This window comes from Podarcis raffonei, chromosome 12, assembly GCF_027172205.1.
Source record: "Podarcis raffonei isolate rPodRaf1 chromosome 12, rPodRaf1.pri, whole genome shotgun sequence".
Taxonomy (NCBI): domain Eukaryota; kingdom Metazoa; phylum Chordata; class Lepidosauria; order Squamata; family Lacertidae; genus Podarcis; species Podarcis raffonei.
In genome coordinates this window covers 7,104,520-7,121,620 of record NC_070613.1, presented here as the reverse complement: position 1 = coordinate 7,121,620, position 17,101 = coordinate 7,104,520, and the positions used below count along the sequence as shown (strand labels likewise).

The window sequence follows — 17,101 nt, the reverse complement described above, 5'->3', positions numbered from 1 at the left end:
CCCCATCCCAACTCCAACTTGCGTGTAAGCAGGAGGGGTCAGGGATCCCTCAGCTGGGAAGAGAGGCTTCCCATTGCCTAACTGAGAGATCCCTGCCCTCTCCTGCTTGCACACAAGTAGGATTTGGGAGGCTGCTCTGATAGGCAGCATGAAGCCTCCCTTCACAGCTTAGTTGCTGGGCTCAGGGAAGGTGGAGGCAGCCCGGAAGCTGCATCTTAGAGCCCCTCCACCACCATCATATGGGGACTTCTGAGCAGCTCCTGAAGCCAGCCAGAGCCAACTGCTCCGGGCTGCTGAGACTGCCGCCGCTGCGTTTCCCCGGGACATTAGATGAAATCCGGGGACATTCCAGGGATGGAATTTGTCTGGAGACTTATTTGCAAATCCGGGGACTGTCCTAGGGAAACGGGGATGTCTGGTAACCCTATATTAAGGGTACACAGCACTGGCACTTTTTCTTTAAGAAAAGCGCTGGTTAAAAGTATGGCACTTACTGTAAGAACTGTATGTTGAGTACCAGCACCTATTTTTCTAGAACTTCCGGGTCAAGTGGCCAGCAGGACTAAGCCGCTTCTGGTGAACCAGAGCAGCACACGGAAATGCCGTTTACCTTCCCACCGGAGTGGTACCTATTTATCTACTTGAACTGTGTGCTTTCGAACTGCTAGGTGGACAGGAGCTGGGACCGAGCAACGGGAGCTCACCCGTCGCGGGGATTCGAACCGCCAACCTTCTGATTGGCAAGTCCTAGGCTTTGTGGTTTAACCCACAGTGCCACCCGCGTAGCATTCTGAAATTTGATCACAACCCAGCCAAACATTAGCCCTCCTATTGACTTCCCAAAGAGAGAGAAAGCCCTAGGCTCTGTCAGTCATGCTGGCCACATGACCCGGAAGCTGTACGTCAGCTCCCTCGGCCAGTAAAGTGAGATGAGCGCCACAACCCCAGAGTCGTCTGCAACTGGACCTAACAGTCAAGGGTCCCTTTACCCTTTACCTAACAATTTTGCTCCTGGGCAACCACCCCAGTGTGCGCGCGCACACACACGCACACACACACACACACACAGCATGCTATACCACTGCTCATGGGCCTTATCTACATTTAAGTTTCCTCTGATTTTTTTTTCTTTGATAACATTTTATTAATTTTCCAAAAATAACAATACATTAAAAGAAAAGGAAGGGAAAAAACAAAACATCGTAAACAAATTTTAAAACCATAATTTTTTGCTTGACTTCCCGCCACTCCCCCTTTTGGCTCCATTGATTAGTATGTCCATAAAATCTTATATTCTTAACTATCCAATTTTAAACCTTCTTCATGTTATTACAAGTGACTTTTAAAAGTTATACTAATGTAAAAATCTATACACAAAGCTTGAAGAGTGTACATTAAACATTTGCCCTTTTATATATATATATATATATATATAAATACAAATTCCTCTTTGTTGGGTTTCAAGTTAACTACTTTGTCCTACATAGTTCAATAAACACATTTAAGTTTCCTCTGATCTTTCCAGAGACAGGATTCCTGCATTGTAGGGGGTTGGACTAAATGACCTTTGGGTTCCCTTCCAACTCTGTGATTCTAGGTCCGTGCTTTTAGGCTCCATATCCGAGCACCCTTTCTTTCTTTGCTCTGGAGCTTTCCTCGTGAAAACATGCTCTTTAAAGCTCATTCGGAGCAAACATCTGCTGAAAACCCAAATTCCCATTTGCTCTGATTGAGTGCTTGAAAGGTGGGGGGTTTGCGGGGAAAGCTGTGGGGTGGGGAGCCCCACTCAGACAGGGAGTTTTTAAGTGCAGGCCTGTGCCTGGAAAGAGTGGGGCAAAAGTTAACTGAATGTGTGAACATAGCAGTTCCAAGGTCCTGGGTCAGTTAAGGTCAGCTCCAGTACGGCGTGTCTTTTTTATATGATCCTGCTATTTTAACACAGGAGTTTTATTCTGAGTGTTTTATTTTCCTGACGGTAGCTGCCCTGAGAATTTTTTAATGGAAGGACAGCTCATTTTAAACAAACAGACTCAATTCTTGGATGAGGGTTAAAAAAATCTCTTTTTCTCTCTGGCCTTCCTGCAGGTATCGAGCATGTCTCCCGAATGTTCTATCATGCTGATCATCGAATCCGAACGGGACAAATGTTTTGAGCACTCAGACTTTGATAACCAAACTTTAGGTAAGAATTGGGGTTTTAGAATTTTAAACAACTCTTCTGCTTTCTGTGTATCCTCTCCAACTCAGTCTGGTTTGTTTGTTTATTGATTGATTTACCATATTTTTCGCTCTATAAGATGCACCAGACCACAAGATGCACCTAGTCTTTGGAGGAGGAAAACAAGAAAAAAAGTATTCTGAATCTCAGAAGCCAGAACAGCAAGAGGGATCGCTGCGCAGTGAAAGCAGCAATCCCTCTTGCTGTTCTGGCTTCTGGGATAGCTGCGCAGCCTGCATTCGCTCCGTAAGATGCACACACATTTCCCCTTACTTTTTAGGAGGGAAAAGGTGAGTCTTATAGAGCAAAAAATACAGTAATCTGTTGCATTTTTATCCCAACTTTTTCTCCAAGAGGCTCGTAAGTGGCGTAAATCCTTTTGGAAGGAGGTCGCTGGAGGCTTAGTGTGGTGTTTTGCAACCATTTGGGTTTATTTGCGAATACGCAGGCAGAAGCGCAGCTTAAGCAGACACCCAAAGCCCATGTCAGACCTTAAGGAGAGAGGTAGCACTCTGAAAAACCGCTAATCAAAAACTCAGGTTTTCTGAGTCTTAGTCTCACTCAAACAGCAATCTGTTGTCAGCTTTCGCCCCATTCAGAAGACTTAAAGAGGAGGTCTAGCAGTTAGTTTCCATGGAAACTCCTCACCTATAGCTTCACTAACAAAAGGATGTATCTGACCAAAGGCTAGGCAGTAGTTTGACCAATTTTAAGCAATTCTTCTGGTCCTGTTAACTCTCTCCTGCCCAAACCTGCAATCACATTATTAGGCTAAAGTGCCAGACCAAGAAGAGGAAAACTACAAAAACACCTAGTTCCAACTGAGGTGGTCAGTTGATGTCACACATGGATCCCCCACAATATAGAAAACAAGCATGTCAGAAAGAAATTACAGTGGTACCTCAGGTTACAGACGCTTCAGGTTACAGACTCCGCTAACCCAGAAATAGTACCTTGGGTTCAGAACTTTGAGAACAGAAATCACGCCGCGGGAGGCCCCATTAACTAAAGTGGTACCTCAGGTTAAGAACAGACCTCCAGAACAAATTAAGTTCTTAACCCGAGGTACCACTGTATTCTCTCTGCCAGGCTTGTCTTCTCTGCATAGAGGGAATTTTTTTTTTTTTTTTATGAAGGCATTTGGTCATGTGAGCCACCCACCACTACAGTCTGAAGCGGCGCATCCCAGATATAGCTTTGCCACCTCGCTGAGAACTAGCCCCTTGCAGGGCTTTAATGTTCCTCTGGCTAAAAATGGCTGCCGCGGCTCCGAAACCAGTGTCATGGGATTCAGTCACGTTTGAAATCCAGGATGGAGGTTCAGGAGAGGGTGGGCCCAGGTGTGAGCTCTGCAGACAGAGGGGACTTTTCAGGTCCAATTGTTGAGGCAGGTGTGTTTAACTTGCCTTCCCCGTGTTCCCCTTTGGAGTCACCGAACGAGTTCTTTCTGTTTAAAGGAGGCTTAAGGAACGGGGCAGGTTTGAATGCGGCGTAAACAAACCGCTCTGTGAGTTGGCCTCAGCTGTCAGGGAGCATTCACCCTTTCTTGTAGTGCAGAGATTGATTTCACTTGCAGGGGGAAAGCAGATAACCTTTCTGAATTTAGCAGCCTGAAAGGCCAGCTTTAGGAATATATCTTTCCAGAACACTCTCCAGATCTGGTCTTCCTTTGTGTGGTGTCTGGAGAGAGTTGGGAAGGGGGAATTGGGACCAATGAACAATTCTCCCTCAAAATAAAAATAAAAATGTTCCTACTCAGCTGGCTATTGGTCCACCTAGCCCAGTCTTCTACAACCTTAGGTCCTCAGTTGTTGGACTACATTTCCCATCATCCACAGCCATCTTAGCCCAGTGGTCAAGGATGATGGGAGCTGTACGCAGGCTCCCTCGGCCAATAAAGCGAGGTGAGCAACCCCAGAGTCGGCCACGACTGGACCTAATGGTCAGGGGTCCCTTTACCTTTATGTATATTTAACTGATACTGCATTGCAAAAACTAGATGTGTGCGTGCAATCTTTCTGCGTATATCAGTGAAGGAACCACAAATTGGGTCAGTCGTCTTTAAATAGTTGCTCTGTGTAGACGGTAGCTACCTAGTAGAACGGTCTGACCTCGTATAAGGAAGTTTCCTTTGTTCCTATTTAAAGCAGTCCCTTTGCTTGGAAGTTATGAGGGCTGGAATATTATGCTGTTTTTAGAAGAGCAGCCACAGGTCAGAGGGAGAGGATCGGAAGAATTTATTTGTTTACGCTGTTTATAGGCCCCCAGACATCATGTGTACGTCTGCTGCCCCTTCACAGAATCATAGAAGTGTAGATTTGGAAGGGAGCCTGGGGGTCATCTAGTCCAACCCCCTGCAATTCTGGATTCTCAACTAAAGCAGCCATGACAGATGCCCAGCCAATCTCTGCTAAAAGCGTCCGAGGAAGGAGAGTCTACCCAGGGCCGTCTTAAGCATATGCAGTAGCAAGGTGCAAAGATCCTCCCAGCACCCCAGGGTGCCCAAAGTTGTTGACCTTTTTTTAGGAAATACCGTATTTTTCACTCCATAAGACGCACCAGACCACAAGACGCACCTAGTTTTTGGAGGAGGAAAACAAGAAAAAAAATATTCTGAATCTCAGAAGCCAGAACAGCAAGAGGGATCGCTGTGCAGTGGAAGCAGCAATCCCTCTTGCTGTTCTGGCTTCTGTGATAGCTGTGCAGCCTGCATTTGCTCCATAAGATGCACACACATTTCCCCTTACTTTTTAGGAGGGAAAAAGTGAGTCTTATAGAGCAAAAAATACGGTAGATGTTTACCTTTAGAACAGTTGTGGGACACAGGGACTCACAGCGCCAACCAACAGGGGTGCCAGCGCTCCACGCACAGGGGTGTACGAAGGTGGATGCGGGTTCCATGCTGGGGGGAGCAAAATGTCGCGCAGCACAGTCAACGTGCTTTCTGCCCACTGCCTCTCCCCCCGCACCGCTGCATGGTGGCAAACTGTTTCGGCTGTGCACGCAGTGCCCAGAGCATTGTATAATGTTGTGGGTGCTGCGCAACACATTCTGTTGTGTGCGCCAAGCTGCGGGTTCCTTTATTGGCTTTTCCGCTGTCGGCGCACGCTCCCAGCGCCACCCAACGTGGGGTGCCAGTGCAGAAAGATCTCCGGATGGGATCAGCGCTCTCCTATTCGTCGGGTTTCGTTGTTGCCGTTGGCGCACAGCGGATCCCGTCTGGAGATCTTTCCTCCGCTGCCGCTTGCATTCCCCGTCATTCTGCCCTGGCGTCCCATGTTGGACGGCACTGGGAGCATGCACCGACAGCGGAAAAGCCAGCAAAGGAACCCACAGCGTGGCGCAACCAACAGGCGGCGCCGTGCAGTGCTCACATCATTATACGGTGCTCTGGGCACGGCGCCGACACAGCTAGCCGCTATGCAGCTACGGCAAGAGCTGACAGCCGAGTGGAGCAGAGCCCATTGTGGTGCCGCAGGCTCTGCTGCAGGCGGCTCGGCGCGAGTTCGGGGCGAGCGTTGGAGTCCAGGGAAGAGCCGGCCACAGCAGAAGAGCCTGCGGCGCTCCAACGGACTCTGCTTCGCTCGGCTCTTCCCCGGACTCCAACGCTCGGCCCAGGACTCTCGGCCTGGCGCCCCTGAGAGCCCGACGCCCGGGTGCCGGGCACCCTAGCGCCAACGGTTAAGACGGCCCTGAGTCCACCACCACCACCCTAGGGAGTCCTGTCCACTGCTGAACAGCTCTGACTGTCAGAAATTTCTTCCCAATGTTGAGTCAGAATCTCTTTCCTTGTAACTTGAATCCATTGCCTTGAGTCCTACTCTCCCTCAGCCTTCTGCAAAGCCCCATGTGGCCTGCCATCCAGGCATCTCTGATCAGTTCCAACATGCCTGTCATTTGCACATACAATGCCCCTTGGCCGTGGCAGCGAGCATGAAAATCCTTGCAGTCCCAAATCTAATAGAACAGCTTTATAGGCAGATTCGTGTATTAACTGCTGCAGCCGCTTGCATCCTGTGGTCACATGGGAATATCGGTCATTGTTTAAAAAGCAATTTGTTGCCTTTGGCTAATGAAATGAAGGGTGTCTTTTTAAAAAAAAGAAGGAAAGAGTCAGACATAATCAGTACAAACTGAAAAGAACATTGGATTTAGAAGCCCTTTTATCACTTGCATTGATTAAAGGTGATTAATCTGCTTGGACATGTTTGATTAGGCCGCTGACTAGTCATTACTCAAGACCAGCCCTCCGCAATGCCTCATCCATCATTCCTTTACCTCTGGACACTAAATATACAAGCTGTTTCCTTCTATGAAGCAGGAAGAGCTGGCTGCGATTGGTGGCTTGCAAAAAGCAAACGGGGAAACCATCGGTTTGGCTCAGTTTATTGCTAAAGGCGAAGACAGACGAAATTGTTTAGGCGTGGTAGTTTGGTAGTGTTGTCACTGCCCTCCAAGAAAACCTGTTGCCTGTGCCTTGCAGCGAGTGCTAGCTGCAGGATCTGTGCTCCTTCAAATGTTCTCGGATTCCAACTCCCATTGAACCCAGTCAGCACAGCCAATAATCTAGAAATATAGTTCATCAGGACGTGGAAAGCTGCAGAGTTTGCGTCCCCATGCGGAAATGGAAGCTGGCTCCTGGGGTTTTCAGCTGCCATTTTGTGCTGTATTAGAGGAAGCGGTTTGTTAAAAAAAGCATTTCTGAGAGAATATGGTGGTGCTGGCAGGTGTGGGCACCTTCTGTCCAGTATACCTGAAGGAGCATCTCCACCCCCATCGTTCTGCCCGGACACTGAGGTCCAGCTCCGAGGGCCTTCTGGCGGTTCCCTCACTGCGAGAAGCCAAGTTACAGGGAACCAGGCAGAGGGCCTTCTTGGTAGTGGCGCCCTCCCTGTTGAACACCCTCCCACCAGATGTCAAAGAGAAAAATAACTACCAAACTTTTAGAAGACATCTGAAGGCAGCCCTGTTTAGGGAAGCTTTTAATGTTTAATAGGTTATTGTATTTTAGTGTTTTGTTGGAAGCCGCCCAGAGTGGCTGGGGAAACGCAGCCAGATGGACGGGGTATAAATAATAAATTTATTATTATTATTATTATTATTATTATTATTATTATTATTATTATTACTACTACTACTACTACTACTATCTGTCCTCACAAATACTGACTGCAGCTGAGATGGCCAACGTGGTGCTTTCAAAGCATTGTAAGAACTACAATTCCCATCAGCCCCATTTAGCAGGTCATGCATGTTGGGAGCTGTGGTCCAGTGGTAAATGGCGTAATGGTTAGCATGTTGGACTGTGAACTGGGAGACCAGGGGCAGGAGCAAACAAGCTTGCTCCATCTTCCATGTGACTGCCCTTCAGATATTTGAAGACAGCTACCCTAACTCCCTCTCAGTCTTCTCTTCTTCAGGCTAAGCATTCCCAACTCCCTCAACCATTCCACGTATGGCTTGGTTTCGAGACCTTGGTTCCCCTCACCTGCACACGTTCCAGCTTGTCAGTATCCCTTCTTGAACTGTAGGGACGCGGGTGGCACTGTGGGTCAAACCACAGAGCCTAGGACCTGCCGATTGGAAGGTTGGCGGTTCGAATCCCTGTGACAGGGTGAGCTCCCGTTGCTCGGTCCCAGCTCCTGCCCACCTAGTAGTTCGAAAGCACGTGAAAGTGCAAGTAGATAAATAGGTACCGCTTTGGCGGGAAGGTAAATGGCGTTTCCGTGCGCTGCTCTGGTTCGCCAGAAGTGGCTTAGTCATGCTGGCCACATGACCCGGAAGCTGTACGCCGGCTTCCTCGGCCAATAAATCAAGATGAGCGCCGCAACCCCAGTGTCGGTCACGACTGGACCTAATGGTCAGGGGTCCCTTTACCTTTACCCTATCCCCCTCTCAGTCTTCTCTTCTCAGGCTAAGCATTCCCAACTCCCTCAACCATTCCACATATGGCTTGGTTTCGAGACCTTGGTTCCCCTCATCTGCACACGTTCCAGCTTGTCAATATCCCTTCTTGAACTGTGGTGGCCAGTTCTGGCCACAGTACTCCAAATACTGGCAGAAGAGAGCAGTATTATTACTTCCCGCTATACTCCTGTTGATGCAGCCTAGAATAGCATTATTGAGGGGAGGGCATATCAAAGCCAGTTAAACAATATGGCAGCTACTCATCCACATGGGTGTAATCTGATTATCTCATTTTAGCTAATCAATTTCCTTCCTAATCACTCATTCTGTTAATACACACACAAACCATAACAAGCTTTTTCAATCTGTTCTGGCTCATTTGCTGGGCTGCTGGCTGCTCAGGCAAAGCGTTCCCCGGCTCTTCATGTTTCCACAAACACAAAACCACCCAGCATGGCACAGAGGAGTAAAGTGGAAAGAACGGATCAGAAAGCGACTGGCGTCTTGGGCAGCCTGGTCCGGTTCTTTGAAAGCCTTAGTAGCCCTGATTGCTTTAACAAATTGGATGAAGAAAAACCTCTAGGGGGGTGAATATTAGAGTAATCAGGATGAACAGTGCAGCTCAGGAGAAGCAAAAGGAATTGGGGGCGCAAGGTGGGGTGAGTCACAAATGAAGCAAAAGGGAGCACAGTTTCGTTTTCCTAATGGGGTCCGCTGCCGTAGCTTCTCAGCACTGCTCCTACAGTAGTGAGGCGGTAGAAGTGGCTGATTCTGAAGGCCTGGGATTTTCTTATTAAAACATTATTTTTTTAAAAAAGATATTTATTAAAATTTTCAATTTTTTATACAAACAAAAAACAAACAAAAAGAAAATTAAAAAAACATATAGTTCAAAATACAATCATTTCAGTAACATATTTCTCTGACCTCCTCATACCTCCCCTTCTTGTATTCCCTTTTATAATCTTTGTTCAGCAAATCCTTAACTTAAAGCATTACAGCTTATAATATCTCCTTATTTTCTATCCAAACCCTTTTTTTCATCCATGTTCCTTTATATCATTACAGCTAGAAACCACTCAATTTCAATCCAACATCATTCAGCATTCCTTAATTTTACAATATTTCTGTAAATAGTCCTTAAATTTTTTCCAATCTTCTTCTGCCGACTCTTCTCCCTGGTCCCGGATTCTGCTCGTCATTTCTGCCAATCCCATACAGTCAATCAGTTTCATCTGCCATTCTTCCAGAGTAGGTAGATCTTGCGTCTTCCAATACTTTGCGATGAGTATTCTTGCTGCTGTTGTAGCATACATAAAAAAAGTTCTGTCCTTCTTTGGCACCACTTGGCCGGCCATGCCCAAGAGAAAGGCCTCTGGTTTCTTCAAGAAGGTATATTTAAATACCTTTTTCAATTCATTATATATCATTTCCCAGAAAGCCTTAATCCTAGGGCACGTCCACCAAAGGAGGAAGAATGTACCTTCATTTTCCTTACATTTCCAACATTTGTTTCTTATTAAAACATTAAGGCAAGGGTCAGCAAACTTTTTCAGCAGGGGGCCGGTCCATGTCACTCAGACCTTGTGGGGAGCCGGACTATATTTTTGGGGAGGGGGGAAGAACGAATTCCTACGCCCCACAAATAACTCAGAGATGCATTTTAGATAAAAGCACACATTCTACTCATGTAAAAGCATGCTGATTCCCAGACCGTCCACAAGCCGGATTTAGAAGGCGATGGGCCGGATTCAGCCACCTGGCCTTAGTTTGCCAACCCGTGCATTAAGGGGATGGAGAGCTGCAAAGGATGTTTTATGACAGTGTTGCGGAATAGAGTTGTCATGCAGAGACATTGCCAGTGTTCAAGGACACGAGCCGTCAGGCAGAATCCAGTGGATTCCCGCTCACCACTGAATCATAGAATCGTAGAACTGTAGAGCTGGAAAGCATCCGCAAGAGTTATCTAGTCCAACCCACTGAAATGCAGGAATCTTCTGCCCAATGTGAACCAATGTGGTGTAGTGGTTAAGAGCAGTAGTCTCGTAATCTGGTGAACCGGGTTCGCTTCCCCGCTCCTCCACATGCAGCTGCTGGGTGACCTTGGGCCAGTCACACTTCTTTGAAGTCTCTCAGCCCCACTCACCTCACAGAGTGTTTGTTGTGGGGGAGGAAGGGAAAGGAGAATGTTAGCCACTTTGAAACTCCTTAGGGTAGTGATAAAGTGGGATATCAAATGCAAACTCTTCTTCTCTTCTTGAACCCATGAGCCTGAGATTAAGAGTCTTGTGCTCTACCGACTGAGCCATCCTCATTCAAATCTCAATAAATGGCCATCGCGTTATTCCAAAATGTGTACTCGGTGGTTTTCTTCCTTGGTCTTCTCCCCTCATGTATTCGATAAACAGTATTATAAAAAGAGAAAGGATTAGATTTTCCTTGGGCTGCTCTGAGTTGACATGTTAGCTTTCCAACTAATGCTACCAGGGCCGTCTTAATCGTTGGCGCTAGGGGTGCACCGCACCCGGGCACCAGGCTCTCAGAGGTACCAGGCCAAGAATCTGGGGCCTAGCATTGGAGTCTGGGCAAGGGCTGCCGACAGCCGAGTGGAGCAGAGCCCGTTGGAACGCCATGGGCTCTTCTGCTGCAGGCGACTCTGCCCCGGACTCCAACGTTTGCCCCAAACTTGCAATGAGCCACCCGCAGCAGAAGAGCCCGTGGCGCTGGGAGCATGCGCCAACAGCGGAAAAGCCACCAAAGGAACCTGCAGCTTGCGCATGCAACAGGATGCGTCGCGCAGTGCCCACAATGTTATACACCGCTCCGAAACAGTTAGCCGCCATGCAGCTGGGGGGTAGGGAGTGGGCGGACAGCACGGTGACTGTGCCACCCGGCATTTCTCCCCAGCATGGAACCCCCACCCACCTTCCTACGCCCTGCAACCATTCTAAAGGTAAACAACTAAGTCATACCTCATGTTACGTCCGCTTCATGTTACATTCTTTTAGGTTATGTCCCGCGGAGACCCGGAAGTACCAGAAAGGGTTACTTCTGGGTTTCGCAGCTTGCACAGATGCGCAAAATGCCGTCATGCGCAGAAGTGGCGAATCGCAACCCGACGCGCCACTACGGGTTGTGTTCCTTTCATGTTGTGAATGGGCCTCCAGAACAGATCCCGTTCGCAACCAGAGGTACCACTGTATTTCCTTTAAAAAGGGTCAACAACTTTAGGGTCCCCCCCAAAAAAGGTCGACAACTCTGGGCAAGCTAGGAGCACCGGGCGGATCTTTGCACCTGGCACCGCATATGCTTAAGACGGCCCTGAATGCTACTCTCCAGCCTTGAGCATGCCATGATTCAGTTTTAAAACGTTCTCCTGACTTCTGGCATCTGGCTATTTCTAACAGTGCAAGAAGACTAATCTTCATCAGTCATCTTTTGGTTAAGATAATCCCCAAACCCCGATAATGCAAGTGCAGGAGAAATGCTAGCCATCACATTGTAGATTTCAATGGAAACCTTTGACTTGTTGTTGTTGTTTAGTCATTTAGTCATGTCTTGCTCTTCGTGACCCCCTGGACCAGAGCACGCCAGACACTCCTGTCTTCCACTGCCTCCCGCAGTTTGGTCAAACTCATGCTGGTAGCTTCGAGAACACTGTCCAACCATCTCGTCCTCTGTCGTCCCCTTCTCCTTGTGCCCTCCATCTTTCCCAACATCAGGGTCTTTTCCAGGGAGTCTTCTCTTCTCATGAGGTGGCCAAAGTCTTAGAATCATAGAGTTGGAAGAGACCACAAGGGCCATCGAGTCCAACCCCCTGCCAAGCAGGAGCCTCAGCTTGGAGCCCCAATCTTGGAGCCTCAGCTTCAGGATCTGTCCTTCCAGTGAGCACTCAGGGCTGATTTCCTAAGAATGGATAGGTTTGATCTTCTTGCAGTCCATGGGACTCTCAAGAGTCTCCTCCACCTTCGACTAGAAAGACCAAATAAGATTACAGTTCCATTTTCAATCCCTTGCCTAGTCATCTCTAATGTGGAATTTGCTTTTTTCACAGCTGTCGCACTCTGGCATGACATCTTCATCCAACTTTATTCACTGTAGCGCATGAGAGAGGCTCTGTCTCCCCTCTGTAACACACAGCGAACGTGTATAAATCCAAAACATTTGATCATTTCCTTCCGACAATGATTTGCAGAAATGTATTCTTGAAAGGGTCTTGTCTTGGAGATCCCAGCAAAGATTACTTTGTTGTGATTTCCTTTCTGCCAGTCTTTGTCGAAAACGCACCACGTGGTGCCCTTCAGGAGGGGAGATTTAGCAAAGCACAGAAAAATGTTAAAATAATAATAATAAAAGCTGTCAAGAAAGGTTAATGAGTTTTCCAATGTGGCATCTGTTCTATTCTTCAGCTTGTAGAGCAGCAAGATAAGAAATTAATTAATGCATCCTTTTGCTTCCTCTGAGAGGGTAAATTCTTGCTCTTTCAGTCTGGATGACGGCAAAACCGCCTGCTGGGGAACCGAAAAATTAATCTTTGAAACTTTTGTGGAAGTTGCATTTGAAGTTCAGAAATGCCATTTCCAGAACCTAGAACTTTGGAAGAAAGGAAGGAAGGAAGGAAGGAAGGAAGGAAGGAAGGAAGGAAGGAAAGCTATTAAATAGTTTCTATATTTGGAGTCAGATACAGAGCCTTCACTATGCAGGTAACTTGCATCTTATAGGAGGGTTTGGTTCCAGGGTCCACACATAAATGCAAAAATGCATAAAGGCAGGAAATGGCCCCCCAATACCTCCCCCCCAAGGTGGAGGGCTGCTTGCCTGGCTTCGGGAAGACAGTATCCCAGAGCCCTCCTTCCACCTTCACAAAGTCCAGTAAAGGAGGCACTAAGCCAGGCACCCCCAAACTCGGCCCTCCAGATGTTTTGGGACTACAACTCCCATCATCCCTAGCTAACTGGACCAGTGGTCAGGGATGATGGGAGTTGTAGTCCCAAAAACATCTGGAGGGCCGAGTTTGGGGATGCCTGCACTAAGCCTTCACACAGCCTTACCAGCGCCAAGTAAGCCTGTGATCACAGCAGTGTGCAGGAGAGAAGGGATAAAGAAATGGGGAGTGGTGAATGGTGGGTTTCCTCCACTCCACATTTATTTATTTATCCCCCCATCACATACACACACACATGCAAAGCTGCAATCAGGTAAGGATAATAAGCGAAAGATGTGAGTTACCTGTACAGTGGTACCTCTGGTTAAGAATTTAATTCATTCTGGAGGTCCGTTCTTAACCTGAAGCTGTTCTTAACCTGAGGTACCACTTTAGCTAATGGGGCCTCCTGCTGCTGCCGCACGATTTCTGTTCTTATCCTGAAGTAAAGTTCTTAACCCGAGGTACTATTTCTGGGTTAGCAGAGTCTGTCACCTGAAGCGTCTGTAACCTGAGGTACCACTGTATTTACACCTGTTGGAAATTAAGTGGGGGATACCAGTTAATCCTGGGTCCTGGAGTGGGGAAACTGCAAAAGAAAGAAGAAATTCAGACTGCCTGAATTCAAAAAGTACAGTATTTTTTGCTCTATAAGACTCACTTTTTCCCTCCTTAAAATTAATGGGGAATGTGTGTGCGTCTTATGGAGCAAATGCAGGCTGCACAGCTATCCCAGAAGCCAGAACAGCAAGAGGGATTGCTGCTTTCACTGCGTAGCAATCCCTCTTGCTGTTCTGGCTTCTGAGATTCAGAATATTTTTTTTCTTGTTTTCCTCCTCCAAAAACTAGGTGCGTCTTGTGGTCTGGTGCGTCTTATAGAGTGAAAAATGCGGTACATGGAGTTTGGGTCACTCCCTAGCCAAAAGAGACTCCAACAAAGTTTTATACAAAAGTAGGTGCAGTGTTTGCAAAGCACGGCAAAATACAAATTGCCAGATATTTGCGTGTCCTGGTACAGTGGTACCTCAGGTTACAGACGATTCAGGTTACAGACTCCACTAACCCAGAAATAGTACCTTGGGTTAAGAACTTTGCTTCAGGATGAGAAGAGAAATCGTGCTCCAGCACGGGGGCAGCAGGAGGCCCCATTAGCTAAAGTGGTACCTCAAGTTAAGAACAGTTTCAGGTTAAGAACGGACCTCCAGAACGAATTAAGTTCATAACCTGAGGTAAAAAGGTAAAGGGACCCCTGACCATTAGGTCCAGGCGTGACCAACTCTGGGGTTGTAGCACTCATCTCGCTTTATTGTCCGAGGGAGCCAGCATACAGCTTCCGTGTCATGTGACCAGCATGACTAAGCCGCTTCTGGCGAAACCAGAGCAGCACACGGAAACGCCGTTTACCTTCCTGCTGGAGCGGTACCTATTTATCTACTTGCACTTTGATGTGCTTTTGAACAGGATCAGGGACTGAGCAACAGGAGCTCACCCTGTCGCGGGGATTCGAACCGCCGACCTTCTGATCAACAAGTCCTAGGCTCTGTGGTTTAACCCACAGTGCCACCCGCGCCCCTAACCTGAGGTACCACTGCATTAAGTGCTCGCAATTGTGCTCCCCACCCCACCCCTCTCGGAGTAAATAGACCACAGCCTTAAGTAAGTTTAAATGCTTTACTTACAGGAATCAGAGATCTCACTCATGTATCATTCAACACTGCAGCAGAAACAACACAGGCAAGGTATTATTGGTTACAAAATACGGACGTTGGTCTCAAACATAAGTCTGAGGTGTCGGCTCAGTTACATAGTTCAAAGAGAAGATGGGAGGACAGGAAGCAACCCTTATTTACTTCCTCTCCAAAGTTGAGGGGGACATGACCTAACCAAGCCTTCTGTAACAAATCACAGCAATTTACAGCTGCCTGGTCCTTAACCCCATCATTTATTAACTAGCACAGGCATGCATTGTTAAGGTTTGAATGCAATATCTCCCACAATACAGGCAGAGAGCATAATATATAGTAAAATGTCCGACACAATTTTAGGCCTATACATGACAGGCCCCGAGTGAGATTTTGTTTGGCTGTTACCACTTCTCCCTGACCAGCAAACTTAGCAAAATATTTCTCACTTCCTTCCCCATTTTCCACCTAGTTGCTTTGTTTAGCTACGGGTTTGCAACCTCATTCCAGAAACGCATGGCATTTTGTTTGCTCCGTGGCTGCAGCGCGAACACTTTTTGTCTCTCCGCCGCCAAGGCAGAGGCATGCAAGCCAAAGAGTTTGTTTGACTTGTAGCTGGAGAGAAAAACAGCTGTCCTCTATCTTCTGGGATTAAGCAGCCTTTTAGCAGCAAATCACCTTGTGCTGTGAAGGAAGAGACGTTTTAAATTTGGAACAGCTTCCTCTCCTCTCTCCCACCAAATCTTTAGAAAATAGTATGCAAATATGCTCAGGATTAGCTCTCCTAACAACTGTCGCAATAAACACAAGGATGCAATTGTTGCTGTGATTAACAGCGATGAGTTGGAGTCATTCACTTGCTATCCCTGGGCCCCTTTTCGCACTCTTTGTCTTATTTCTTTTGTAGGGTGTTTATTCTGGCTCAGATAAGGGGAACTTTCTTCTGACTGAGGTCCATATTTTCTCATGGGCAAAGGTTAGAGTTGTATAGACGCAAACACACACCTGTCTCCATCTTCCACCCAGGCAAGCAAGGACCTTGGGGCCAGTGATGGACATGGCTTAGAGATAGGGGATACTGCTCCGTGAGAGTCCTGAGGACCAGATAGAAAGGCCTTGGGGGCCATATCTGGAGGTACACACCTCATTTGTCACTTGCGGAAACCTGGTTGCTGTCTTCTTCTTTGGCGATCCCTCGTAGCCAAGTAAGATTGTCTTCCATAAACATGGTTTTAACAGTGAGTCCGTAAGTGACTGTGGAGGCCAATTCTGGATCCACATTTCCTTCCATGGTGGGGACATTGGTTTCCGGGCGGGAGTTAATCATGGTGAGGGTTTGCCAAGTGTGCCTTCCTCTTAGCACGTTTCTCCCTTGCGTCCTGAGTTCTAGTGTCTTCAAAGCCCACGACACCTTTGGTAAAGGCTGTTCTCCAACTGGAGCAATTGCAGGCCAGTGTTTCCCAGTTGTTGGTGTTTATACTACATTTTTTTAGATTTGCCTTGAGACTGTCTTTAAACCTCTTTTGTTGACCACCAGCATTACACTTTCCATTTTTAAGTTCGGAATAGAGTTGTTGCTTTGGAAGATGATGATCAGGCATCCGCACAACATGACCAGTCCAACGAATAATAATAATAATAATAATAATAATAATAATAATAATAATAATAATAATAATAATTTATTATTTGTACCCCGCCCATCTGGCTGGGTTTCCCTAGCCACTCTGGGCGGCTTCCACAGAAACCAAAATACTCTAAAATATCACACATTAAAAACTTCCCTGAACAGGGCTGCCTTCAGGTGTCTTCTGAATGTCAGGTAGTTGTTTATTGCTTTGACATCTGTTGGGAGGGCATTCCACAGGGCGGGCGCCACTACCGAGAAGGCCCTCTGCCTGGTTCCCTGTAGCTTTGCTTCTCGAAATGAGGGAACCGCCAGAAGGCCCTCGGAGCTGGACCTCAGCGTCTGGGCAGAACGATGGGGGTGGAGACGCTCCTTCAGGTATTCATCGACGAAGTTGATGTTGAAGAATCATTGCTTCAACACTGGTGATATTTGCCTCTTCCAGTACACTGATGTTAGTTCACCTGTCTTCCCAAGTGATGTGTAGCTGTAACGAAGCAGCGACCTCAATGCAGGCTGGCTAGAGTGTTAGTAATAAATACTTGGGTTTGGCTAGCAACATGCGCAACAGCATATAGAGGCCCAGAGCTTGGTGGTAGAGCTTCTGCCTCAGATGCAGAAGGTCGCAGGTTCAATCCCTGGCGTCTCTCGGCAGGCCTGGCAGAGATGTCCTGTCTGCAACCCCATTGATTTATTACTTATTTGTAAAAATATTTGTGTACCATAAAATATATATATCATTT

General features: G+C 47.2%; 1 protein-coding gene across 1 annotated transcript in view; it reads left to right on the top strand.

Moving 5' to 3' along the window:
• Positions 1 to 17,101, top strand: part of VIPR1 (vasoactive intestinal peptide receptor 1) — a 106,530-nt gene that overhangs the window by 32,827 nt on the left and 56,602 nt on the right. The window contains exon 2 of the mRNA XM_053359216.1: positions 2,086 to 2,182. Coding sequence (XP_053215191.1) covers positions 2,086 to 2,182 — 97 coding nt within the window. The remainder of the gene's footprint in view (positions 1 to 2,085; positions 2,183 to 17,101) is intronic.